The sequence below is a fragment of the Siphateles boraxobius genome, unplaced genomic scaffold (genome assembly GCF_051911475.1).
Source record: "Siphateles boraxobius isolate OS27281-9 unplaced genomic scaffold, OSU_SipBor_1 12, whole genome shotgun sequence".
Lineage (NCBI taxonomy): Eukaryota > Metazoa > Chordata > Actinopteri > Cypriniformes > Leuciscidae > Siphateles > Siphateles boraxobius.
The window spans coordinates 21,790,656-21,818,060 of NW_027508722.1; the positions used below are offsets into that span (position 1 = coordinate 21,790,656).

The 27,405-nt window shown below is 35.3% G+C and overlaps 1 protein-coding gene across 1 annotated transcript; it reads left to right on the forward strand.

Moving 5' to 3' along the window:
* The first annotated feature begins 9,070 nt into the window (after nt 1-9,070).
* Nucleotides 9,071-25,608, forward strand: ywhabl (tyrosine 3-monooxygenase/tryptophan 5-monooxygenase activation protein, beta polypeptide like). The gene is made up of 6 exons (XM_077211891.1): nt 9,071-9,347; nt 11,281-11,586; nt 19,322-19,445; nt 23,487-23,650; nt 23,785-23,880; nt 24,540-25,608. Exons 2-6 carry the CDS (start codon nt 11,293-11,295, stop codon nt 24,597-24,599), a joined length of 738 nt encoding a protein of 245 aa, XP_077068006.1. The 5' UTR covers nt 9,071-9,347; nt 11,281-11,292; the 3' UTR covers nt 24,600-25,608.
* Nucleotides 25,609-27,405: the final 1,797 nt, after the last annotated feature.

Below are 27,405 nucleotides of genomic sequence, written 5' to 3' on the forward strand. Positions count from 1 at the left end.
TCTTTCTTTCTTTCTTTCTTTCTTTCTTTCTAACTAATCTTTCTTCTTTCTTTCTTTCTTTCTTTCTTACTAATCTTTCTTCTTTCTTTCTTTCTTTCTTTCTTTCTAACTAATCTTTCTTCTTTCTTTCTTTCTTTCTTTCTTTCTTTCTAACTAATCTTTCTTTTTTCTTTCTTTCTTTCTTTCTTTCTTTCTTTCTTTCTTTCTAACTAATCTTTCTTCTTTCTTTCTTTCTTTCTTTCTTTCTTTCTTTCTTTCTTTCTTTCTTTTTCTTTCTTTCTTTCTAACTAATCTTTCTTCTTTCTTTCTTTCTTTCTTTCTTTCTAACTAATCTTTCTTCTTTCTTTCTTTCTTTCTTTCTTTCTTTCTTTCTAACTATTCTTTCTTCTTTCTTTCTTTCTTTCTTTCTAACTAATCTTTCTTCTTTCTTTCTAACTAATCTTTCTTTCTTTCTAACTAATCTTTCTTCTTTCTTTCTTTCTAACTAATCTTTCTTCTTTCTTTCTTTCTTTCTTTCTAACTAATCTTTCTTCTTTCTTTCTTTCTTTCTTTCTAACTAATCTTTCTTCTTTCTTTCTTTCTTTCTTTCTTTTTCTTTCTTTCTTTCTTTTTCTTTCTTTCTAACTAATCTTTCTTCTTTCTTTCTTTCTTTCTTTCTTTCTTTCTTTCTTTCTTTCTTTCTTTCTAACTAATCTTTCTTCTTTCTTTCTTTCTTTCTTTCTAACTAATCTTTCTTCTTTCTTTCTTTCTTTCTAACTAATCTTTCTTTCTTTCTTTCTAACTAATCTTTCTTCTTTCTTTCTTTCTAACTAATCTTTCTTCTTTCTTTCTTTCTTTCCTTCTTTCTTTCTAACTAATCTTTCTTTCTTTCTTTCTAACTAATCTTTCTTCTTTCTTTCTTTCTTTCTTTCTTTCTTTCTTTCTTTCTTTCTTTTTCTTTCTTTCTTTCTAACTAATCTTTCTTCTTTCTTTCTAACTAATCTTTCTTCTTTCTTTCTTTCTAACTATTCTTTCTTTCTTTCTTTCTTTCTTTCTTTCTTTCTTTCTTTCTTTCTTTCTTTCTAACTAATCTTTCTTTCTAACTAATTCTTTCTTTCTTTCTTTCTAACTAATCTTTCTTCTTTCTTTCTTTCTTTCTTTCTTTCTTTCTTTCTTTCTTTCTTTTTCTTTCTTTCTTTCTTTCTTTCTTTCTTTCTTTCTTTCTTTCTAACTAATATTTCTTCTTTCTTTCTTTCTTTTATCATATTATTATTATTTTAAAGATTTTAAAATATGCTCACATTTAAACACGAATCATTGTTATTACTGTTTAGAAAAGTTTTTGTCATGGAGTTTTGCGGGTTACCGTCGTGGTGACGAGTGGATCCTGATGTTAGCCAATTACTGCGTCTGCGTGACAAAATAAGCCACATTTTCAGTAAAGTGAAGCTATCTTCTCAAAAGATCTGATAACTAGTGAAAAGCTTTGTCTGCAGATTGAAATGTATGAAACTGGGTTATAAACGACTTATTTCTTTGTTTGGCATGTTTAAGCTGCCTGATATCACACGCATCAAAGCCAACTGACCAATTCCATTAGTTCTGTTGTTGGAAGCTTCACAAAGCAAATATTATAGGTGGATTATTACAGACTGTTTGTGTCTCGTCGTGTTTACCACCTCATCCAGTACAAAAAGTTATTGCAATGGTTTCTTGCTTTTTGACGCCTCCTGTACAGAACTGTGGCTAATGAGATTTCTATTTCCCAGAATGCTTTGCACGGGACATAATCGGAAGAGGTAATGTTTAATTTATTTATCTTCGTGTTTTTAAGACAAATAAATTAAGGAGAAAGCTTGTTATTATAGTTTAATGTTGTATTGAGTTGGGATCTAGAGATGTTTTTGTTTTTGTGATGGAGTTCCCATCGTGGTGAGGAGTGGAGCCTGCAGTTGGGCGGAGAACAGGCGCTGAACAGATTAAGCTGTGGTATTTATTGAGGGTGGAGGTGTCCAACATCGGTGTGGTGGAGGAGTCACAGTTCTGCTGTCTGACAGCTACGAGGAGCTCAGTGTTCCTGCAGCTCTACACCTCGACATCACTGCTGAGGACCTCCTCATAAAGCTAAAGTTCACACACACACCAGCAGTGTGAATTCATGAATTTATGTTACATTTAAATAACATATAAGAGAGTTTTAACATATTTTGGTTTGTGTTTTTCTATGCATTTCATAAAGGTAAATTAAATAATGATTAAGTCTGATGCGTTTTATCACCTCCCTACCATAAACATAAATCATAAATGCTTAATGTTGCTCTGATCTTAATGCTACCAAGTACATTCAAAATTAAATAAGCTCATTAATAAATTCCAAATTAAACATTAAATTACTAGTCATTAACTAAGAGTAACATTTTCTCTAGGTCTAGGAGGTCGTATATATGACCTATGACATATGATATATGAATAAAGAAATAGAAGAGAGTAATTAATTAATTCATTATAACTGTTAATTACATATTTATATAATACTTATATAGAGAAGTAATGTGTACATACACAATTTAAAAAAAAATAGTGTTTTTTTATTTATTTATTTATTTTATATCGCACTTAACATTACCTCTAAACAAGCGCTGAAGACAATATATATGCCAACAATAATTCAAATTAGGTGTTGATTACCCACAGACAAATTTTGTAATTACCTATTATTAAATATGCTGTCCTTTCTGTCAAAGTGTCACTTGCGAAGAGTGTAGGGTTTGGGGGTTATCGTCGTGTTCACGTGTAGGTCCAGCCGTGAGGCAGACGACAGGCTCAGTCAATGCGCTTACATGAGTAACTGTTCATATCAATATTTCAGAAAGTCTGTATCTTACCGCATATTGTAATAGTGAAATAGAATGAAATGTATGTTGTTCTGAAGTCTGTTTGAGTTTATTATTGTTGGTGCTTAGTTTAATTATGTTTCTGCTACATAAGTACATTTAAAGTATTTTCTTTTTTTTTGCCTCTCTATCTATCTATCTATCTATCTATCTATCTATCTATCTATCTATCTATCTATCTATCTATCTATCCATCTATCCATCTATCCGTCTATCTATCTATCTATCTATCTATCTATCTATCCGTCTATCCGTCTATCTATCTATCTATCTATCTATCTATCTATCTATCCATCTATCCGTCTATCTATCTATCTATCTATCTATCTATCATCTATCTATCTATCTATCCGTCTATCCATCTATCCATCTATCTATCCATCTATCTATCTATCATTTATCTATCTATCTATCTAATCTATCTATCTATCTATCTATCTATCTATCTATCTATCTATCTATCATCTATCTATATATCTATCTATCTATCTATCATCTATCTATCTATCTATCTATCTATCTATCATCTATCTATATATCTATCATCTATCTATCTATCTATCTATCTATCTATCTATCTATCTATCTATCATCTATCTATCTATCTATCCGTCTATCCATCTATCCATCTATCTATCTATCTATCTATCTATCATCTATCTATCTATCTATCTATCTATCATCTATCTATCTATCTATCTATCTATCTATCATCTATCTATCTATCTATCTATCTATCTATCTATCTATCTATCTATCATCTATCTATCTATCTATCTATCTATCTATCTATCTATCTATCTATCTATCTATCTATCTATCTATCTATCTATCTATCTAACTAAAACTATTTCAAACTGAAAACCTTTAAACTGAAAGCTTTTAAAACTACTTCAAACTTTCTGGCTAGGCTTTTTCAAGCCAACTTAAAGTTTGCCAACAAACTTTTTATCTAGTTATTATTATTATTGTTGTTTTTTCTATCATCTATTTGTCATTTATTTAAAATTTTTCTTGTTTTAGTTATGCATTGCTAAGTTTTTACTTTATTCTATATGTTCAGATGACATTGTACATATTGTTGTTATATTTTGTACAGACATGTTTGCAATTTTTTTATAAACTTGTATGCCATGATTATTCTCTGTATTGTTTGCAAGCATAATAAAAAATAAATAAAAAAAAGTTAGCGAGTGAAGGGCATGCCAATTTTGTACTGGAACGCTGCCCCAATTTGTTTCTTCTTTGGTCCGTGGTTTTGGCTTTTCCAGCCACCTCCCTACAGCTATTGATGCGTAATGTAAAAAGAGATTTTTTATTTTATTTTAACTTTTTTATTTATTGGTTTAATATTAAATTTATTTAATATAGGCATAATGTACAGTATGATACTTGTCAAACGTTTGGAAACAACACAGTTTTAAAATGTTTTTGATAGCAGTCTTGTATGCTCAACAAGGCTACATTATTTAATCAAAAATACAGTAAAAACTGTAATATGGTGAAATATCATTACAATTTAAAATCATTTGAATACATTTGAAAAATAATTTTGAAAAACTTATTTCTGTGATGGCAAAGCTGAATTTTCAGCATCATTACTCCAGTCTTCAGTGTCATTTGATTTGTGATTTGGTGCTCAAGAAACATTTCTATTATTATTATCAATGTTGAAAACAGTTTTTCTTGCTTAACATTTTTGCAGAAACAATGATACCATTCAAACATTTGTAGTAAAAAATTTAAAAAGAGATAAATTAATAGCCTATTATGATCAAGGATGCTTTAAATTGATCAAAAGGGACAGTGAAGATATTTATAATGTTACAAAAGATTTATTTGTAATAAATGCTTTAATAAATGTAAAAAATACATTTAATAAATGCAAATAAATGTTGTTCATTGAACTTTATTAATCAGAATCCTGAAATCCTGGTATCAGCATTTCCACAAAAAATGTTAAGCAAGTATGGCTATGAAAACTTTAGGTTAATGCTAGTATAAAATGTCTTGCCATATATGTTACTTTTCTGAATAAACAAAATTTAAAAGTCCTTGCATCATGTTTAGTGCAATGTCATTTTATTGGATGTCTGATTTGTCTCATGTATAGTTGGATAACTTACGAAAATCTCAACATAAATTGATACGGAAGGTTTTAGGTTTTATTTGTTTTTACATATGTTGATGTATCACATTTTAGACATCTCGTTTGGTTATATAAAAAGCAGAGTAAAACTAAAAATGTTACACAATAATCAATAAAAGAGCTCCTAAGGGTAAGTGAGACACATTATTATAATAGGTAAAGTCTTGTGGATATTACATTGTCATTTTAAAACTAGGACCTCAATGGAAACAAGTTTTTAACTTTATTGTGATATGACAAATGGGTATTTCACTATAGCCTATTTTCTGTCTAATAAATCAAATCAAATCAAAGCTTTGCCATCACAGGGTTAAATTACATTTTAAAATAGATTCAAATAGAAATGTTTAATTTGTAATAATATTTTGCAATACGTTAGTCTATATTTTTTCATTTTAAAAAAATTGTAGCCTTGGTGAGCACAAGAGACTTATTTCAAAAACTTAAAAAATGTAACGTTTTCAATCTTTTGACTGGTACATGTGTAAAATATCTTTATATCTTATCTTTTTGCTAATTTCCGCTTATTTTGCTTGTGAATATTTCTGGCAAGGTAACACGCTGTAACACACGTTTCTTTAAAGCTCACCCTCTCTAGTGCTCTTAATTTAAAAAAATACTTACTTTATTCTGAAAATCTACTTTACTTAATTACCACAGTTGACCCAGTTGCGTTTTCTTCATGTACTTTGTGCTCCCTTTCTTCTGACAGCTCATATGAGCACAGAGAGGCTTGCATAATAATAAGCCAATATAGATCACGTGATATATTACTCAAAATTAGGCAGTTCGTTCTTGTTTATTGACACAAAGATCCAGTCAGGGGCAGTGAATTATGTTCTTCATAAAAGGACATTGGCGAAGCAATAATGTGCACTTTATCTATGATTCCAATTGTAGTAGCATGTATCAGTCACTAGTCGGCACTATTAGACCTGCCCAATTCACTTAAAATAGCTTATAACCTTTTTATAACTATACCTCAACAATTTTACAGCAATATTCATGGAATGTCAGGTTATGACAGAATCTCTAAAGTAGATTCTGTCTGTTCGAAAAGAGATACAAAATCATTTGGAAAGCAGTTTTTTTTCCATGTGTGCATGTGCACAAACAGTGCGTATATCCTAAAAATGCATATTTGAATGCTTTATATGGAGCATGTAAAATTATTAATGAATAATTAATAAATTAGTAATTTTTATTCTGTTCTAATTAAGTAGCCTACATAAGTGGTGTCATTTTTTGCTGTCTATACAGATAGTCTTTGAATTCAAGCATGAAAATATTGCAAAACGTCATCCTTGTTGATAAAATAGACATTCGCAAGTAAGTTTCGGCTAGTTTAGAAATCCTAGTAAAGGAATATAGAATGATGACTTTCTTTGAACCAATACACCACATTCTTTTATTGATGTCAGTGGTGTACTAGAAGCCTATTTGCCTGAGGGTGCAACATTATGGAACTGCTTTAAACTGCTTTACTTATATTTTCATACAGAAAGAAAAATAAATGGCCATTATTTTTCAATTACAATAGGTTAAAATGTATGTGTAAGTAAAATTGTATAGTTTAGGTTCTATAACTGATCACCATTTTTTAATCCTTGTAGATTGCAGATTGTTCACTAGTCCTAGAGTGTAACAAATAAAAAAAGTGCACATATTTCATGTAGTCATTTAATAAGAAGTGTGATCTAACGGCATGCATAACAATTCTAAAAAACTATTTTCATTTTTTAAATTAATTTTAAATTAAATATAGCATGTCACAATTAATATGAGGCTATACAAACATGCACAATAATTCAAAAAATAATAATAATCTGAAAGTGTAACAAATCACACTTTTATGTAAACTACCCAAAGCATTTACTTTGGACAGTAACTGAGATGTCTGTTGCAGAGACAATAATAACATGATTCTTTATTGTTTGGTAAGTTTTAATTAAATTTTAAAAATTAAAATTGTCATAAACGGGTTTGGAGAAATAATTTGGTTGTTTTACCTTAGCCTGGAAACCCTCAAATGGCTGACTGACTCTTTACCCCAGTAAAAGAGAAGATAAGATCTTGCCAGTTGTGAATACTAACATGCAAAGCAGCAAATTTAAATGTGTTGTTCTGTGGTGTCAGGTGCCTTTGTATTCCTGTCATCAAAATGCAATATCTAGAGATCTAGGTTGACCCTAATTCCTCTTGGTTTGTTATCTGGTGTGGTCAAACTTACAGGTAAAATTCATCTTTAAAATGACACATTTTATGTTTAAATCTAAGAATGATCATCAGTTACAGTTTACTTAAATGTTTTGTTCTGTGGTGTCAAGGTCCTTTGTATTCCTGTCATCAAGATATTATATCATGAGCATATAATACTTTTAAGTGTTTGACAATGGCAAGTAGCAGGAAGATGAACCTATTCTTCTTGGAAAACACATCTGCACACCCTTTGCAGAGACTTTAATTGGCATGTTCTCTGCATAGAGTGTACGAACCATAGGTTAAATGAAGCCACAGCTCACTTACTTAAGTGAGTGACAATCGCGATACTTTGAACTGTCATGCTCTGAGTGCTGTACTGGGTGTGGCTTTAAATAAACTGAAAAACCTGCCCTACTTGTCACACGACAAAATCTGTAATCACTGCTCACATTCGAGTGAAACTGCTGTTGCATTTAACACCACACATGCACACACTTGCACAATTGCTTCGCTCTCACCGTGGACTTAACTTGCACCAATAATGCAGAATTTTGCCCTGAAATAGGTTACTGAATGCATATCTGATGGGAGGACATGTGACAATGTAGAAAATAGACTCATTCCCAATGGAAACAAACTGGAGTAGTGCAAAAATAGCTCCTCTTCTACCAAGCAAGCTGTGTATGTCCTGTGTTCTAATTTTGCTTGTGATAGGCTTCACACAGTCCCGATTTCATGTTTTTCACAAGAAAATAAATTCAATTCAACTGCCTAGTTGCAAATACAGATATATACATAGTTCAATTAATGCCAAAACACAAAATTATAAAGTTTGTATGAAACGGAAGTTGCAAATGTAACAGCCTTTTATCCTAATTGTGACATTTATCTGAGTGAAATTGCTTCTCAAGCGAAAAAAAGGGACTTTTTTTATATTCTCTCTACATTTTTATTAACAGAACTTAAAGGGATTGTTCAACCAAAAATGAACATTCTGCCAGCATTTACTCACCCATGTTCTTCCAAACCTGTATCAATTTCTTTGTTATGTGGAACATAACAAAGAATGCCTGCAACCAAACAGTTGTGGGGCACCTTTGACTTCCATAGCATTTTTATTTAGAAATATTCCATACTGTGTAAGTCAATGGTGCCCCTGCCCACAACTGTTTGGTATACTGACATTCTTCAAAATATCGGTAACACTTTACAATAAGGTTCATTAGTTAACGGTAGTTAATGCATTAACTAACATGAACTAACAATGAGCAATTCATTTGTAACTGTATTAATCTTTGTTAATGTTGGTTAATAAAAAATCATTGTTTGTTCATGTTAGTTCACGATGCATTAATTAATCTTAACAGATACAACCTTTGATTGTAATAATGTATTAGTAAATATCGAAATTCATATTAACTAAGATTAATAAATGCTGTAGAAGTGGTTCATTTTTAGTTCATGTTAACTAAGATAGTTAACAAATGTTAACTAATGCACCTTATTGTAAAATCTTACCAAAGTATCTTATTTTGTGTTCAACAGACGAAAGAAATTCATACAGGTTAGGAACAGCTTGAGGGTGAGTGAATGATGACAAATTTAAAAATTTTGGGCGAACCATCCCTTTAAAGCACTGAATTATGTGAGTGCTCTCATTGCACAAAATGGCAGATGCAAAGCAACTATCATATTTGCCATTCATAAGCCATTCAACCATCGTATTCAAGTGCACACTTGTAAGCAGGGGTCAAACTTACACATCACGACACTATGCCGCTGGAATATTACGTTCTTTTGGGAGTTACACGTCACGTTATAATGACGGAACATAACCTAGAATGACAGACCTAGAGTGGATAGAAAGATAAAGGCTGAGGACATGTAATGAGGGAAGGAAAAGTGGAGGGAAAATGGTGCACCACTCGAGCAATCACAGAAGACTTGAAGTCAGCCGTCGCCTTGGTTACCTTTGACGTCACATGGCCCAGCCTTGTCTCGGCTCCTGGGGCTGGTCTGATTGGAGGGAAACCCCGTGGATTAGCCCGAGCGCCCGTGAGAATCAGCTGTGAGCCGCGGTTAGCTTAGCTCCGACAGGACCATCGTTATACCCCGACATTCAGGTAAGAGAATATGCTAGATCGGCATAAATGCCAGGCATGTTGGTCCTGTTTTCATCGTTTTATTATTTGCTGCGAGAAATTACATTTAAATGGCGATGGACGATGCAAGGCACAGGACTGAGTAGCTCAGGATGCTAACGTGCTGAAAATGAACAATAAGCCTTTGCTTGGCAGATCTAGGCCGCCCCTTTTTGTTTCTTCCTCTTGGTGTGGTCGAGCTTACACAGTTAATATTAATCGTTAAAATTACACGTTTTATGTTTTATATCCTAATGCGATCATCAGTAACAGTTTTCTTTGTGCGTCCTTCCTTGTGTAAAATACTGTTTCAGTGCATTTTTAGTTCTGAAACAAGCCGGAACCTTTCACGTGTCTGAGATATCTATACTGACACTATTAATTCAGTCATCTGTACTTGGTCCTGTCATGTTATCACATTTAATGGTACTCAAAAAGTATAGTGATTTATGTTCGACTATTTCGGGTAATTTGGTTGATAATATCAGACGACTTTTAACATGCATCTGGTAATTGAGAGACCCGCCTGACAAACAGCGCCGTCCATTTGCTTTATCAGTATTACCTCCATATATAGATTGTTTAAATCATTAAAACACATTGGCTGTTTCTTGACATTAGAAATAGTTGGGGGTTTCTTTGCTATGAGGTCAGTCGGCCATGGAGATGGGCAGGGCAGATCAGACTTGCCTTCATCATATGGCTTAGCTAACACGCTAGCTTGTTTTTATCATGAAGACAGCGATAAATTATGTTACTGTGACATATTAGCTTGATACATTTGCCTTACTGGGCACTTGAAGGGGAATTGATGTTGCTTGTGTGCATTTCACAATGATATAGGCCTAGATGTAATAAAGTCGCGAACCTCTAGTGTTGCTGGTGAAGCTTTGTGTAGTCACCGAGTCGCCGACAGCGACGTATATTTCGGTCCTTCGCAACTTCGAAAGGATTGTTAACCCAAAATTGACATCATACATTTAACTTTGTTTCAAAACAGTTTCCTTTTCTTTTCCTGGAACATTAGTCAGAATGTGACGGAATGACAGCTTCAGTCGCCAGACGAACACCGCATGGTTTTTTGAATGGTGACTGGGGCTGTCTTTCTGCCAAGCATCTCTTTCTATGTTCCAGGGAATAATGGAAGTCGTATACGTTTGGAACGGAATGAGGTGTAGTAAATGATGACAGAATGTTCATGTGCTGGGGGTGATTTATATCTTTAAGACACAATATGTAAAGCGCATGAATGGGTAGCTATGGGATCTGGGCGTGGTTGTCGAGAACAGCACATCCGCATTTTTCTTCGCACTGTAATGAGACCCTGGAGGGCAAATACTTATGGCCTAACTTTTTTTTAAAGCTGTGTACAAGAATGTCACCTATTTGTCCTTGGATGTTTGCAAAATGCTTTGTGGTTCATGTATAAAAGCTACACATGTATTGTAGATTTTACATGTTGTATAATGCATGAAACATTGTGTTATACAACATATTAAGCAATTGATTAAATATATGCATGCATGGCCAGTAGTAGAATCAGCAGCCTTTGGGTATCCTGTGTTGCCTGTGCCAAACTAATTGATTCACTGCTGTTGAGTTTTTAGGCACTTCCGCAAGGGTGATACTAGTCCACTTGTCCACATTATTTAGTTTCTATTCTCAGTGGATTTAGCATCTAATCAATAATCCGTCAGAGGACACCATTTGAACATTACACTGCATAGATTAATATTATTTTGGATTATTCTTATTGATGTTCAAGTTAATTGATTACAGTAGAATTGATTTGGTTAAAAGCAACATATAGACAAGTCTCACTTGATTTTGTGTAACACTAAACCTTTGGGGTGGATTTGTAAGTAACCTCAAATAATTCAGATTGGGTGTCTGATTGAACTCTATTTCTCTTCAGCACTGAGCAGCCATGGACAAGAGCGAGCTAGTGCAAAAAGCCAAGCTCTCCGAGCAGGCAGAGCGATATGATGACATGGCAGCCGCTATGAAGGCTGTCACTGAGGGTGACATTGAACTGTCCAACGAGGAACGCAACCTGCTATCGGTGGCTTACAAGAATGTGGTGGGGGCCCGCCGTTCCTCCTGGAGAGTGGTCTCCAGCATCGAGCAGAAGACGGAGGGCAGCGATAAGAAGCAGCAAATGGTCAAGGAATATCGGGAAAAGATCGAGAAGGAGTTGAAAGAGATCTGCAATGATGTACTGGTAAGAATCTTACAACTGAGATAATGCCAATCTTTTGGATTGCATGTCTTGCATTGTAACCCAGGGATACACGCCTTTGCTCTTGTCCCCTTTTCTTTATTCCAAGTGTTGGTGTGTAACATAGGTTGATAATCCTGCTTGCATTAATTACTCATCATGAGCAAGGCCCAATTTCAGCCAAGCCTATTAGTCCAGGCCTGATCTCATTTGTTCCAGCGCATGCACAGATGTCCTTTCCCTGGGATAGTTAATGTAGCCCTCCTTGGTTGATGACAGATTCAAGGGGTCAGAGTCTATTTAACCTCAGTTTCAGTCTACAGCCTGTAGTTTAATATAGATTTGACTTTACAGAATTAACATTGCATGAGGTTCCTGTATCCTTGCCTTACATTTTGCAGAATGTATTTCAGTTTTAGTTTTACTTAAAAACAACATGTTTTTATCCGAAATGTTATCTTGTGTCATTTAAGAAAAATTAGCTTGATGCAGGCTCTGGCTGGTCCAATGCCTGTAAACCAGTATACTTTTAATTGGATGTCCTTCACAGATAGTGAGCTCCCAAAAAAAGCTGTAATATTTCAATTTAGGGTGAAATGTTTCTCTAAATTTTGTCATTGTGAATTCTTGTTGACCGTTCATTTTCTGCAATGGATTCCACAGTAAAACACTTATGTTCAATGTGAACAAAATGTATATTAATAAATGGATTATGAAAATTTTCATCCCAAAATGGAGCCAGGCTTATTGAGTAGTGAAGTGGCTAAATATCTATTGGTCAGTGGGTTATCTTTAATAAATAGCCCACATATCCTAAGTGATGAAAGTCGTTTTGGAGGTATTAACTAGTGATTACAATTTTAAGATTTTTTTTTGTTGTTGTTGAAGAATTTACATACGGATATGGTTCATTTCACCTCTAAAAGAAAACTGTCAAAAACAGCTTAGTAAAACTAAAAGATTAATAATACATTAAAATATAAATGCCAAAAAAAGGTTAGTAAAACAATAGTAATTTAATATTTATTTATAGCTCACCTGTTTTTAGGCAGAAGTACCAATTGAACCAGTGACAAAGCATTGAGTTGTGAAAGAGTTTGTTACTAGTACATTGCAGAAGACATACTTTTAAAGTCCACTTCAGCTCAGTAAGCCATAAGACAAGTCCCCTGAGTCACATACTAATTCTAAGGATTCGGCCAAAGTGAGAGAGGCAGCTAATTTACTTTTAGCAGCTGCTTGGGTGGGAGAGACGAGGCTATGTAATGAGATGTGGGAAGTGAAGAGGCCTCCAGAGAACACGAGGACGGCTGAACTCTGCAGTGTGGCTCTGGACCAAACATGGGCACAGTAGGATGCATAACTACAGCTGCTTGTAGATGTATGGACTTTTCGTTTAGACAATATTTGTTATCTTAATCTTTCTTCATCACCAGTTCTTGGTGAAGATGAGATAATATCAAAGGAGAATAAGGGTTTTGGCCATGATGTGTTTGAGCTGAAGGGAGAGAATGAATTAACTTTGTGTGGACATAGCTTGAAAGTGGCTGAAGGCCACAGGGCTCTGTGTTACCATACAGGTTGAGTCACCTCTAATCCCATAATGACAGCAGCTGAGCTCTTGTTTTTGAGTCACTGACCCGTAGCTCTCCACTTTACAGCCAAATGGACTTTTTTACCTTCACTGGTTTTGCATTTAGGAGAATGAAACGAGACTATGATGTCATGTGAATTCCTGCGTATTGTGTAACCTAATGTTGCATTTAGTTCTGTAAAGTCCTTACACTATGTCCTAACCAAGCATGATAGGACAAGATGCCAAATGGGCTTTTTTCCCCCACGCTAAAAGCATGCTGTACAATTCAAAAAATTCAAAGCCAATCAGAAAAGTACATGAACGTGTAGCTCCCTGTTTCACTCTTACAGAGCACAACACATGCCTTTTTACTTGTGTTAGTTTCCTCAAGATGACATAATTTTTATGTGGAATGAGGAATTTGTTATATAATGTTTCTGAATATACTCATTCAGTCCTTTGTTTCCATGTTTAATATAGGCTACTCTTTGGTCCAATAGAAACGAAGTGACCGACAAAATGTAGTCTGTCTTCGTGCCGCACACAAATTCCCGTAATTCAATGGAACTTGCGACCATAGTTGGCTAACGATGCTTTTGGGAAACGCACTCCTGATAAGGACTCTGTTCCTGAAACCATCTTGAGCATTTCAGAGAAGTTGCTATTGCATGTACAGATGTAATGAGTAGAAGTTGACCGATTGATAGGTTTTTATTAATTGGCACCGATAACCAATTGCTGGAACAATCAGTTATCGGCAAAAATCCATACCGATAGTTTCTGTTGGACTGGTCGAGAAGGGTCCGCTGTCATTATACAGTACGAGAGCCGTCTCTACAGGTAAAACCACTGACACCTTTTGGAGTTTGTCTTGAAGATGGCCATCATTATGCATGACTGTTTAGATTTGTATGAACTGGTAACATTTTACAATAAGTCCATTTGTAACATTAAAAGTTTTTTTTGTAATAAAGTTCAACACTATTTTATTTGGAATGTAATGTTTGTTTTTAATCAGTATCCATTTTAAAAACTATTAGTCGATTATCATTATCGGTAGGGATGCACTGTTTCTGGGCTGAAATCAAAAATTCTGGATGCATTTGTCCAAAAACTGAAAATGACTTTAATAATTATAAAAAAAAATATTTTAAATAATTTTTGTATAATTGTATAATAATGTTGACTTTTAATTCAATTAAATAAAAAATATTTTACAAATTAGAAGTTTTAAAAATACTAGGCAATAAAATAACCTCACTTTTATTGAAACATACTAAATTTATTAGAAAATTGTAGTTTAAAACATCCGTATTTTTTTCTTTATTCAGTTCTACGTAATGGAATCAGATTTAACAGATATTTTGACCAGTATTATCCAAATAATTGTATAGTCCTAAAAAATGATCATTATCAGAGCATGTGAGCAAAGCGTAGCAGGGAGCAGATCAGTGAACGAGAGGGTAGTGGCATTTACCAGCATTGCCCAGCCTGGCTATACCACACCATGTTACAGCACAGTAGGGCTATTGCAAACAGAAACAAGTCTACTACATAGAAATTTCATGTGTTATTTGAGCAAACTTTGCTTTTCCTTTGAGCCTGAGCGGTGGAGCGTTCACATGGGCCGTGAGCAACTGAGCGAAGCACACATGCAGCAGAATGTTGAGCGGAGCCTCACACTGCGCAGTAATAACGGCTAAAGTGATCGTGAAACCTGAGCTTTGAACACTGCGGTGTGTGTGGGGCCATTTTCATGCAATTTTTGGCAGCCGAAATTTCTTTGCATTCCTAGTTATCTGTAAAATCCACTATCTGTTGACCTCTAGTTATGAGGGCTAAATTGTTTAATTATTGCTCTTCAGCTAGAGCTACAAAATTAATCAAAATAAAACCAATATGGCTTAGTGTGATTACCAAGTCGCTAGGGTTGGGCGGTATTTCGGTAATATCGTATACCGCGGGGTCTTAAAATAGCAACGGTATCAGTTTCAATACCGTCATTACCGGCACTTATATATAATAAATAAATATAATTTATTCAATGCCTAAAAATGCTTATGTAGTTGTCATCAAGTGACAGTGTGGAGGAGAAAGAGAGAGAGAGAGAAGGGAGAGGCGGTAAATACTGACGAGGCAATTTGTAAATGTTGCAATAAAAAAGGTGACCATGAGAGATGGAAACACCTCTAACCTAATGTCGCATCTCCGAAACAACCACCCACTCACTGCTGCGAAGATGCATTTTGCCCCGAGTTCATTAAATAAGCGCATTAGTTTATATTTGTTAAAATATTATAATGTTATTTTTTTTTACGTTGATAATGAAAACTGAACAGCACGAGTAAGATGGGATGCATCGGGAGACAGACATTGACCACTTAATTAAGTTTCATTTTGTAAAAGGCCTTTCTTTAAAGTGAATTTCGTTTTGTATAAATTGTATCTTAATTTTAATTATTTTTTTTATCAACCAATAATAAATAAGAATCAAATATAGCAGACAACATAATCATGACATGATCGTGCGCTGGCGCGCCGCGGTCACTTGCATTGAAATCTCCTCATAAATTAACCGAAACTCAGTGTATGTCTCACAGACATGACAGATAGGCCTATATCTAAATAAAGCTTGAAATTTCATTAAACGAAACAATTCAAAGCGAAAAGAAATAGGCCACTCGCTGATTATTTAATCCATGATGTGCATTTCTCTCTATGCGCGTTATACGGAAATGGCGATCATCAAATTAAACGAAACTATTCCAAACGAAAAGAAATCGGCTAGCCTACTCTCTCATTATTTAATCCATGATGTGCATTTCTCTATATCGTTCACTATGGAGATGGCGATTCGTCAATTTATTTAAACGAAACAATTCAAAAGGAAAAGAAATATAGGCAGCATACTCTCTGATTAATCCATGATGTGCATTTTTCTCTCTATAGGCGCGTTCACTACGGAGATATCAATCGTCAATTTCTTTAAACGAAACAATTCAAAACGAAAAGAAAAAGGCTAGCCTATACCTTCTGATTATGTAATCCACGATTTGCATTTCTCTCTATATATGCGCGTCCTCTAGGAGATGGCGATCGTCAACTTAATCTTTGCAGCACTGACAGAAAAGTTGTATTAATAAAAATCAATCGACGCGTGTCACCGGATTTACAAATGCACTTCTTGCGTGTTGCTTGTTAATTTAATTTAAATTAGTTAATAAAATGAATACAATTGTCATAATTAAAATAATTAAATATTATTAATTGTCCCATTTTTGCTCATTTATAAATAGTATTTATATCTACCACCCCCTCAGGACCTGGGTTAAACAATTATTTGGCGCCATCATATTATAACGGCCCACGTATTAAAAATAGTCGAGTCTAAATAGGGCTACGGCTCATATTACATTAAATGCCGTCAGCAGGGATCAGACACAACATGCACGGGTTGGCCTTGATTTTTTTTTTGTGTTATTTTTGCCCGATCTGGTATTCAGTTTCTGAACGGTGTAGGCACAAGCCAACAGTTTGGTGATGCTGTCTGAGCCTTATGTCATAATTTTTAATTAGTCACGGTAATACCGAATACCCCGGTAAAATAGGGAGGAGGTTTGACGGTATCAAAATTTGGATACCGCCCAAGCCTACAAGTCGCAAAGTCTTCTATTTAATTAAGTACATGCGCTGCATGTTTCAGAGAAAAGTGCGGCACGGTGTTCTTTCTTGTGAGCAGCTCATGATCTGCCAGTGTTGGCAGCATCTCAGAGCGGTTTGGTTCGCAGTAAATGCTGCTTCACACAAACTCCATATTTGAATGTGTTCTGAGTTTGGGTCACTTTAGCACGTATTTGAGAACGGAATGTGTGTCGACCACCCTTTTGTTTTCAGTCAAAATGAAAATTTGATAGTTTAACGTTTGCAAATAAAGAAATTAATACTTAGGCCGCTTGTCCACCAAAGCGTTTTTAGCCAGCTGAAAACGCTAGGCTCTTGAGAGCATTTTGGCAGCGCAAAGCTTTTTTTCAGTCGAGAAAGTTTCCATGATATGAAATATCCACGGAAGTATTACTAGTATCTCATTTCACAGATAGTTTGTTTCTGTACTGTTTCTATATAAAAATGTTGATACAATGTAAAGTATTTGCTCTGGCTTTTGTTTTAAATTATTTAGTTCAGTTATTATGTTGCTTGTTGTCATCTGTTGACGTTGTACAAGCAGAATCTGGCGGGTTGGTCGATGTGGTATTTGTCCCGACCCTTCTCCACTCTGATTGGACGGCTAGGTAAAAACTGACCTTGATGAGTTCTGAGTTTTACTAAATTAGTTGAACATTCTTCAACTTTTGACGACCGTTAAAAAACGCTGAGCACTCAGCGCTTCAGTGTGATATAAACGCTCAGCACCTTGTTACGCTCCTGACGTTTTTAAAAACGCGGCGCTCCCATTGAATGCAATTGGTAAGATACGCTAGCTGCGGGAGAAAAATGCTTTGGTGGACACGTGTCCTTAATAAATATCAGTATAGTAGTAAAAACTAATATGTTTTTCTTATAAAAATAAAAAGTGTATATTATTATTATTATGATTTTTTTGTGTGTGAAATGTTGGAAAAATGTTTATCAGAAATCACAATTGGGGTTTTTTTCTCCGTCATAGCATGCAGCCCTATCTTCAGCTCTTTTTTTTAAAATCTCCTTTTAGGAACTGTTGGTCTGTTCTGTTGCATTTTGTGTAGTACAATGAGAGATTATTTGCTCTTGTCTGACATAGTTTAGGTGCAGTTACATTTACCATTGTTCAGCGAATTTTAGTGGGCGAACTTCAGTCAGTTCAATTGGAATCCATGCAATAGGAATTTCGACTGAGAAATATTTCCACTTGCAGATTTCTCAACATTAGACACGGGACAACCTGCCGATTCAGAAAGCTACTTGGTTAAGTGACTGTGTGAGCTGTGCTTTATACATCACTACTCTATTGACAGTGGCGCCCAAATTTTTGCCCCCCAAATTTTGCTGAAATTAGCCAATGTGAGCACACTTTAAAAAGATTTACATTTGTGTGATTTAATATGGTGGAGGAAGTGAGTGGCAGTTAGCAGACTAATCACTCTATCACTGTTTAGTGTCTACACATCAAATAAAAAAATGAAACCGCTTTCCTGACACAAGCCACTGTGATCTCCCATCCTTATGTCTCGGCTTGAAAAAGATTATGGGTTAGTGGTTATTCAAACCCTCAACTGGGAATGTGTCAGTCTAAAGACCTACATACAGCGATGCTCTGATGCTATGCATTGCTCCCCACCATTGAAAGCACAAGTAGGTCATTGGTTCAACAGTGGCATGTGATACAAGGTTAAATAATTAATTTGAGTTGGAATGTCTAAATGGATCTTTTGGTTCTTTTGCACCTAAAAAGACCTGTGTTTTGAAATTTGATGCAAACGAGGTCACAGAACACTGAGATCCTTAATCATATGCCTCTCTGAACAGTATTTATAAGAATGACCTTGACAGAATCAATCGAATCCAATAAGACTCTCTTCATCATTTTGGTGGTTTTTTAGGGCATCATGGGAGAGTTTATGGATACTTGTATTGCAGTGATGACCCTGTGGTTCTGTTCAGGGTGGCAACAATCAGGCCAGTCGTGCTGCAAACAAACCCAGCAAGCTCAATGACCTAGTTCCACAAACACTAGCTCACATGGTGTGGTCAATTTTCCCGTTCTCCCCTTCCCCCCTCCCTGCAATAGAAAGTCTCAGAAGCATCTGTGATACTGCCGTTCTGCCACAAGCCGTCAGGCCTCTGTCACTCCTGAAGTCAATCCAAGTTTGATGTTTTAAAAGGCTTAGAATGCTGATTTTCTAGAAACCACATTGTTGGGACTACATGATAGTTTACTGAAAATGGTATCCGGACACATTTTGCTACGAGAGGTTTCACAGTTTCACCTGGGCCTCTTTTTGCAACAGCATGTCGTCAAACAAGTTTTTCAGAACTTTATCTTATCAGTTCATCTCTTTACTACTGTTGACTTTTTTTGTTCTACTCGGGACAACTTCCCCCTTTCCTTCAAACACGCTGATAACAGGACGTGAAACCGTTTGATAAACCGCTAATATAGTTTTTCTATTTGTCTGTGTTTCATAGGTTCTTCTGGACAAGTATCTCATCCCCAAGGCGACCCCAGCTGAAAGTAAAGTCTTCTATCTGAAAATGAAAGGCGATTACTTTCGCTACTTAGCGGAGGTGGCTCTGGGCGAGGAGAAAAACTGTAAGCCATTCTGTTAAGTCTGTCCTTAATTTTGCAAGGATAGTTCACCAAAAATTCATTATTTGCTTACCTAGATTTCGTTTCAAATCTTAAGGACTGACTTTTTTCTGTGGAACAAAAAAGAAGAAATCTTGAAAAAAATAAAAAAAACTTTTTTTTGTTTTTGTTTAATCCACACAGTGAAAGTCAGTGGGGTCCAGCAGAAGTCCAGTGGATGTGGACTTCATTGACTTTCGTTGTATGGGGAAAAACAAATATATTATTTTGTCCTTAAATTGTCTTTTAAAATTTAAGTTCTGCAGTGTATATAATCTATTTAAATGTACTAGGTGGGAAAGCACCCCTTGTATCTTTAAATCCTGTTAACAATGCAAGATTATGTTAGCTAGCTAGTTAGTCATGTAGGCATTCGAACAATATGCTGCATGGCTCTCAAAGCTGCGGTAGTGACTAGTCTCCACCACGTGCTAATGAACATACTAACTTCTGCTAAAAAAAGTTACGTTTCCGCAAACTGTTGACACGAAGCCAAGCTGGAGAGGAAGTAAGGGGGTGGAAATCTTTAAAGCGGATCTGTTTTTGGGTGCCATTCATAAACTTTGGCTTCCACAGTGAATAATACAGTAGTAAATGAAACAAATTTAGCCTCAAAATGAAAGTAAAGTGTTTTACTTTGTTACAAAAACATAGTATTTTAATTCAATTCTGTTCCTTTGAACTTTCTTTTTACTATCCATGATTCCTGAAAATATTCACAAAAATATTAAGCATCACAACTGTTTTCAACATATTATTTTAAGATAATAATAAGAAATGTTTCTTGAGCACCAAAATAGCATATTAGATTGAATTCTGAAGGATCATGTGACTCTGAAGACAGGAGTAATGATGCAGATTTTTTTTTAAATAATATGGGAGTTATTTTAAATTGTATATATATTTAACAACATTACTGTTTTACTGTATTTTTGATCAAATAAATGCAGCCTTGTTGAGAAAGTAGTGCAGTAGTTTTTGATAGTACAGTAATTACCAGACATAATGTTTTCTTACTTTGTTCACAGGCTGGTTCTATTTAGAGGAGATTCTATATAAACCTTAAAATGGTTTGCTCTCCATTGTCTGTCTTGGTAGAGTCAGAAAGGAACAGGGCTGCAGTGTGCACAACAGGAAGACTCTTGCTGCTGCCTTCCTGTGCCAGGAGGCTGACAAACTCAGAGTAGGATTCACTTATGGGAAAGAGAGAGAGAAAATAAAAGGAGGGTCTTTAGGTCTACGAGGGAAATGGTTAGCAGTCTGATTTCCTTCCTTCATTGGAACAGGTGCAGACATGTGAATCCACCCACCTTACTGAATGAATGCGAGCACATGTGTGTGTGGGTGGAGCTCCAGCGCTGCTTCACAGCTTGTCACATTTCTGTTCCATCTCAGGAAGGAAAAGGAATATAGTTTCCTTTTTTGAATCGGTCGTTTGGAAGTCTCAGTGACACTATCTAATACAGGTCCTTAGTACTCACCAATAAAAAAAAAAAAGTTAACACTAATTAAAAGTTTTGAGTGAGATTAACTGAAATTTGGCAGATTGTAAAATTATTTCTGGTATGATTTAAATATGTATCAATTTTAAACGGTATCCTTGGTTGGATGATCTGAATAGCTAACAAATGGCAGTTTGAATATTGCATCTTTGTATTTTTAAATTTTAAAAGTCCTTAGTGCAAGCTTTGTAACACACTAGCCCCCGGTTTAACAGACAAGGTTTAAGCTTTGTCCCAGACTAAAATGCATGTTTGAGCTGTTTGAACTGAAAGCAACTTGCTGCTTGCGTGCTATTGTTTTGTCTCAAAATGCATTTTTTTTTCCCTTAAGCCACGTTTATAAAAACTATTTAAATGTCCTAATTGGACTAAAGCCTAATCCTGGGTTAGTCTAAGCCCTGTCTGTGAAACCATGCCTACTGTACTTTAATCATAATATCTTCAAAGTTTGTGCTTTAACGCCCCCTAGTGGAAAATGTTAATGTAAAATGTCATTTCACTAGATTAGGGCAGAAAGTGTTGTCAATGTCGTCTGAAAACGTCCTGCTCAGGTGAACTACTAATATTTCATGAAAGGGGTGGAATAGTATTTACACGGTCATTTGCAGTGCAGGTCATGAATAAAGGTAGCGCTTTTTTGCTCGCTTACTGTAGGCCAGGGCTATTCAATCATCTCCATCCGGCCTGGGGCACCCCAACCTCCCTCTTTTCCTGGCGGTGCCGCTAAATTTGGTTAGATATGCGCGTGGCCGTAGTGGCGCCTGCAGCTGTACGGCTATAGCCTACGCACTGTGCGTAACATGAGCTCTCCGACTGACCTGAGAAACATTTCAGTGCAAAAATTGCAGCATTTATTATTATGTGTCCCGAATTTCTGTCGACTGAACCAGCGATACCAATCATTCTTTTTGTTTGATTCTTTCATTTCCATGAATTGGCCAAACGCGCTTGCATAACGTTCTGAAAATATTCGGATTCGTTCAGACCGCTCTGTCACTGAATCATCTGAAGCGGTTTCTCGGTCAGTAACAACAAATAGAGAACAAATGGCGCTCAGTTGTTTCACGAGTTTACTTTGAACTACGCAGCACGGCCCAGTGGATAACGGAACGCAAGCTTAAAGGAGTTGCGTTTACTCCCGGTCACCGCGTCACGATATCCAGTGAGAAGCGGTTCAATTCGAAACACCTCTCTGTTACAAACCACAAATCACCCAATGATTTAACTGGTTTAAAATCGGATGAAACAGCCTCAACTTTCCCAACACGACTGATGAGGAAACCGGCAGAAACATTGTGCCATGAACAAAGTCTTTAAATCCTCTTATCAACACTCTTACAAACATGAATGTACTGTAGTAATTGACCATGGTTTGTACAGAAATGTGGAATATGTATATTGAATATTATGTTATAGTCATTTATATTGCATTAGATTAATTAGGTGGGTAGAAATAATAATGAATTGTGTGTATAGTTTTTACTTGTGTTTATACAGTGGTAGTGAGTGAGTAGCCATGCATGGTTTTACCTGTGGTTACCAAGTCTCACTGTCAGAATATTTTCATTTAAGCCTATAATAATTATAAATAAAATAATTCTTGCCAATAGCTATGATCTTGTATAATTCATATATTTGTACATAGCTGTAAATAAGTTATTTATTATGGTTTTATAAATCTGCATACTGTTGGGTACCTCATTTCAAAGTAAATACAATACTTTTTTTAGGTTTACTTTAGCTTGATTGATACTGTTATGTTTCAATAAGTAATAAATCATGTTTCAATTAATAAGCTAAACCCACCGGCCCTCCTCAACTTTTCGATTTAATAATCCGGCCGTCGAATGAAGCTAATTGAATAGCCCTGCTGTAGGCTATATAATCTATTCATAATTTGAATAAAAAGTTATATTTTTCGTGCTGCTAAGAGGATCAACTGTAGCCTATACACTGCAAGCTTCAGGAGAGACAACCACATTTAAATGCAGTGAATCTGCTAAAATATCCTCATATTTGGCTATATGTTCTTTTAATTTATAGAGACCTTTAAACATCTGTATATCCTATTGTTTGATTTGTTCAAAAGTGCCAATATGGGCAGATTGTTTGCATAATTTAGGCCTAGGCAAAAGGTTTGTATTGTTTACACGATGGGTGCATGTTAAGTGCTGCTTAAGTGCTGGTTTACCAAACAGACTATGATTGAAAATACTATTTTTCTCCTGTTGCAATATAACATTATACATTTTTTCATTTTTACTTTATTCTTTTATCCATTAATTAAACAATATCACAAAAAAATTCCAAAATCAAACAGTTATTAAATCTGCATGATTGCAAATGAGATTTATTATTATTATTATTTTTTTTTTTTAGATACTAACATTGCAGAAACAATATTACCAGTTTATTCTTTAAGCTTAAACTAATTGTTTTTTTAATTATCAAATCCTGAATGCATGCAATTACATAAATATACTTTTCCTCTTTGTATCTCCAGCTATCATTGCCAATTCACAGGAGGCCTACAGGGATGCTTTTGAAATCAGCAAGGCAGAGATGCAGCCCACACACCCCATTCGTCTGGGCCTTGCGCTCAATTTTTCCGTATTTTACTACGAGATTCTCAACTCGCCCGAGCAGGCCTGTAAGCTTGCCAAAACGGTAAGGTTAACTTAACACCAACACGCGGACAGTCGAATGAGCCAAATATTAGTGTTGCCCACAATTATATTATGAATGCATAATATACTCGTATGTGTTACTCATCTTCTTTTTGGTTGATCTTTTTGTCCTAGGCTTTTGATGAGGCCATTGCAGAGCTCGATTCACTGAATGAAGAATCATACAAAGACAGCACATTGATCATGCAGCTACTGCGGGACAACTTGACAGTGAGTTTTATCTTTAGCAGCAGGTTTAATAAAAAATATTTTCATGTTAATTGTGATTAATCGTGCATATGTTACAGAAGTAAAATGTGTGTTTAAATATATCAGAGGTTTTATATATAAAACTTCAAATATATTTATACAGATGTTTCACTTCTGTATATATATATATATATATATATATTAGGGCAGCACAATTTTATCTATATATATATGTGTGTTTGTGTGTGTTTTATATAGAGTACATATACAATTATGTTTATTCGTTTTTCTTAAGAAAAAAAATTAAATCGCATCAATATTTGCTATTTTATTTATTTAATTTAGCTTAAGACTTAAAATAAGAATATAAAAAATGTGAGAACAAGTTAAGCTTAAGACAATAAATACATTTAAAAAATAATAAATATAATAATTATAAATGACAAAGTACACATTTACTCATTTGTACATATACATTTTGCACTAGATATGAATTTTATTATTGTTAAGAGTAGCAAGATCATTATCAATTTTATTTCATATCATTCATTTAATATTTTTTAATTGATAACAAGTTTATATGAAAGTGTTTTGGCATTCAGCCTTTTTTTGACACAACTCTCTTAATAGAAGCAGGTGTTTAGGTGTTCATGACTAACTAGTCTCCCCTTATTTTTCAGCTGTGGACTTCAGATAACCAGGGCGACGGCGAAGAAACCGAGGAGGGCCGGGAAAACTGAGTTTCACTCTGTCCGTCCTTCCCCTGTTATTCACCCGCCATCGTTCCAGCTCACCATCAACACTGAGACCACCTCATCGTCGACTTCTGTCTCTTTTAGTTCTTTTACTCTCGCGCCTTCCTTGCTTTCTTCCTTCCATGTCATTGTCGGGGTTTTTCTAAGGATTTGTGTAATGGGAGGTGGGTGGGAGGGGTTAAATGGGGGGCAGGTGGGCGTTGGGGCAGGGGGCTGGGAGGGGGATGAGTTTTGTCTGCTGTTAACCTTGTATCCTTGGGGAGCTCTAGGTTTTCGCATTAGCGTGGAAGAATGTGGGTGAGGGCAAGTTCTCAGCTCATGCAAAGTTGCAAGTCAAACCCTTTTGTTATTCGTATACTGTATGTAAATCTCTGTCAAGGAGTTTGTATTTTGTCATGGTCATTATGTACACCTGTAATTTAGCATCTGCATTATAAACAGCCCTTGTCTTTGAGTAGAGGTGGGGGTAGCAGTGCTAGTCTTTAGCTAGGAAAGAAGCAACGGCAGCGTCACGTCAAATAGTGAGCTGCTCGCTCGCACGTCATGTAAAATAATGGGCAAAAAAAAATTACATTCCATTTATTGTCACTTTCAAGTTTCTTATTCCAGGCATTTGGTGCCCTGCAAATGGCATTTACTTATTATTCCCTGTTAATTACGAGGTATAGAGGACCCTAAGAACAAAGAGCACATAAGCTTGATACTGTCACCGTATGACTGTTCAAGCAGCGCAGTAGGAAATACTAGTATGATTTCAAATTTCCAATAATGGTTTATTTTGTTTTTTCCTTTTTCCATTAATTTCTTTTGATACTTGCCCAATTTGCATGTGGCTATGAAGTAGTTAATGTGGGGAGGAAAAGGGAGTACTTTTGGGCTGGCTAGCTTTGTGTCACGTTTCTGGAATTTTCATACAGAACACCCAAGCATAAATGTTATTTGGAGGGAAAATATGTAATTTCATGTAAGTGGATAAAAAAATAATTTAACACAATGTTTTTACTCTGTTTTTTTTTTCTGACCATATTAAGATTTGTAAGATCTTGTAAATTCAGAGGAATGCATTTCTGGCATGCCAAAATCAAAACTGAACCTAAAAATAATCACCAGGCCAAATGGTTTAAGAAATGCAGTTACTTGCCATACTGCTTTTTTAAAAGTTTGGGGTCCGCAAGATTGTAATTTTAAATAACATTTTGATTCGGCAAGGATGCACTAAATTGATCAAAAATTTGTGGTGGAAATGATTGTTTCCACAAAAATATAAAGGAGCACAACTATTTCCAACACTGATAATAAGAAATCAGCATATTAGAATAATTTCTGAAAGATAATGTGACACTGAAGACTGGAGTCATGATTCTGAAAATTCATATGCTTTGCATCACATGAATAAAATATAGCTGCAAGCAGCGATACGGGGCCATGCAGCTGAAAGGGTTGTAGCGCAATGCAGAGCCAGAAGAGCAAAGACAGCAGAAATAGAATGTACATGAAGAACAGATAGGTTTCAGAAGTACAGATAGGATGAATTCAAAATGAACAGAAGATGAGAACTAACACAGAATGTAGAAAAACCCCACACTTATTTATAATCCCAAAGAAAGATTAGTACAGCTCTTACCCAGATAATAAAGGAATTTAAATGACAACTTTATACACAATTTTAAAGATGACCCACATAGGGCTCTAACCCACTGTTTTTGGGTAAGATGCCTGTCACTCATCTCATTGCACCACCGGGAAGTTGTGTTTTGCCAAGAAGGTCTAGTTCAAGTGAGAAGTAACTCAAAATGAAGAATTTTTATATAAGTTTGCTGCATGTTGTATTTATGGAGTTCCTTTAAACATAGACACCATGTCTGAAACAGAAGAACCTTTTCCACCACTTTAGGCAACAGGACCTCTTGCTGTCTGGGCATGTGCCGCACAGGATTTGAACCCACGACCGGACGCTGAATTACAAAGCTGCATAGGAGAGGCTTTAGTGTAAGAATAAGCACACAAAAGCATGTTAACGAGATTGGCATGCTAAGCTAACTTAATGCTAATGTAGCTTATGGTTAGCTGAAGAGCCACATTAGAAAGAATGGCATCTGGTTAGCATGTTAACCAATTAGCATGCTAAGCTTACTAGCATAAGGCTACAAATACAGGCAAGGTCGAACTTAAAGACGAATACCTCTGGAACCGTAGTGAATATCAAAAATCTGTTCTTTCATTTCTATGCGGCTTGGTCCAAAGATAATCTGATCACAAATTGGGCTAAATTCCAACATTGTTGGAAAATGACAAATGAGACATCGTCGGAATCGGCATAAGCAAGGAATATAAGTTCATAAAGAAATCAAAATTTGAACAATGTTTTCAAAAGTTATAAGCGTTTTTGCAAAAAAACATATCTCTGGAACACTAGGTGGCGCTCTGTTCAAACGGCTCATGTACCTTCAAGACATGGATGTTGATGATCCATACTAAAGTTTGTGAAGATGTGTCAAACAATTTAAAAGATACTGCAAATTATGACATAATTCAAAATGGCGGTCATGTGGTACATTCAATCCTGGCAAAATCGGTATCCACAGATTCGGCATGACACAAAGATACCACGTTTATGATTTTCTGACAAACTGTTCAAAGGTTATTAGTCAAAATAGCAATTCTCCATATCTCATGATCTATAGGTGGCGCTGTTCCCAACCCTCAGATCATGCTTCCAATAAAGCATACCAATTTCCGTTTCGATTGATCAAACTTTGGCCGTGATACAGCCTCTGAACCAATTTTGGGT

Bases quoted from the DNA above. Each gene is read 5' to 3' on its own strand.
- ywhabl (XM_077211891.1), top strand. From the start codon at position 11,293: ATGGACAAGAGCGAGCTAGTGCAAAAAGCCAAGCTCTCCGAGCAGGCA. The intron at 11,587-19,321 runs GTAAGAATCTTA...TGTGTTTCATAG, and splicing joins AGATCTGCAATGATGTACTG to GTTCTTCTGGACAAGTATCT. The intron at 23,651-23,784 runs GTAAGGTTAACT...TTTTTGTCCTAG, and splicing joins CCTGTAAGCTTGCCAAAACG to GCTTTTGATGAGGCCATTGC.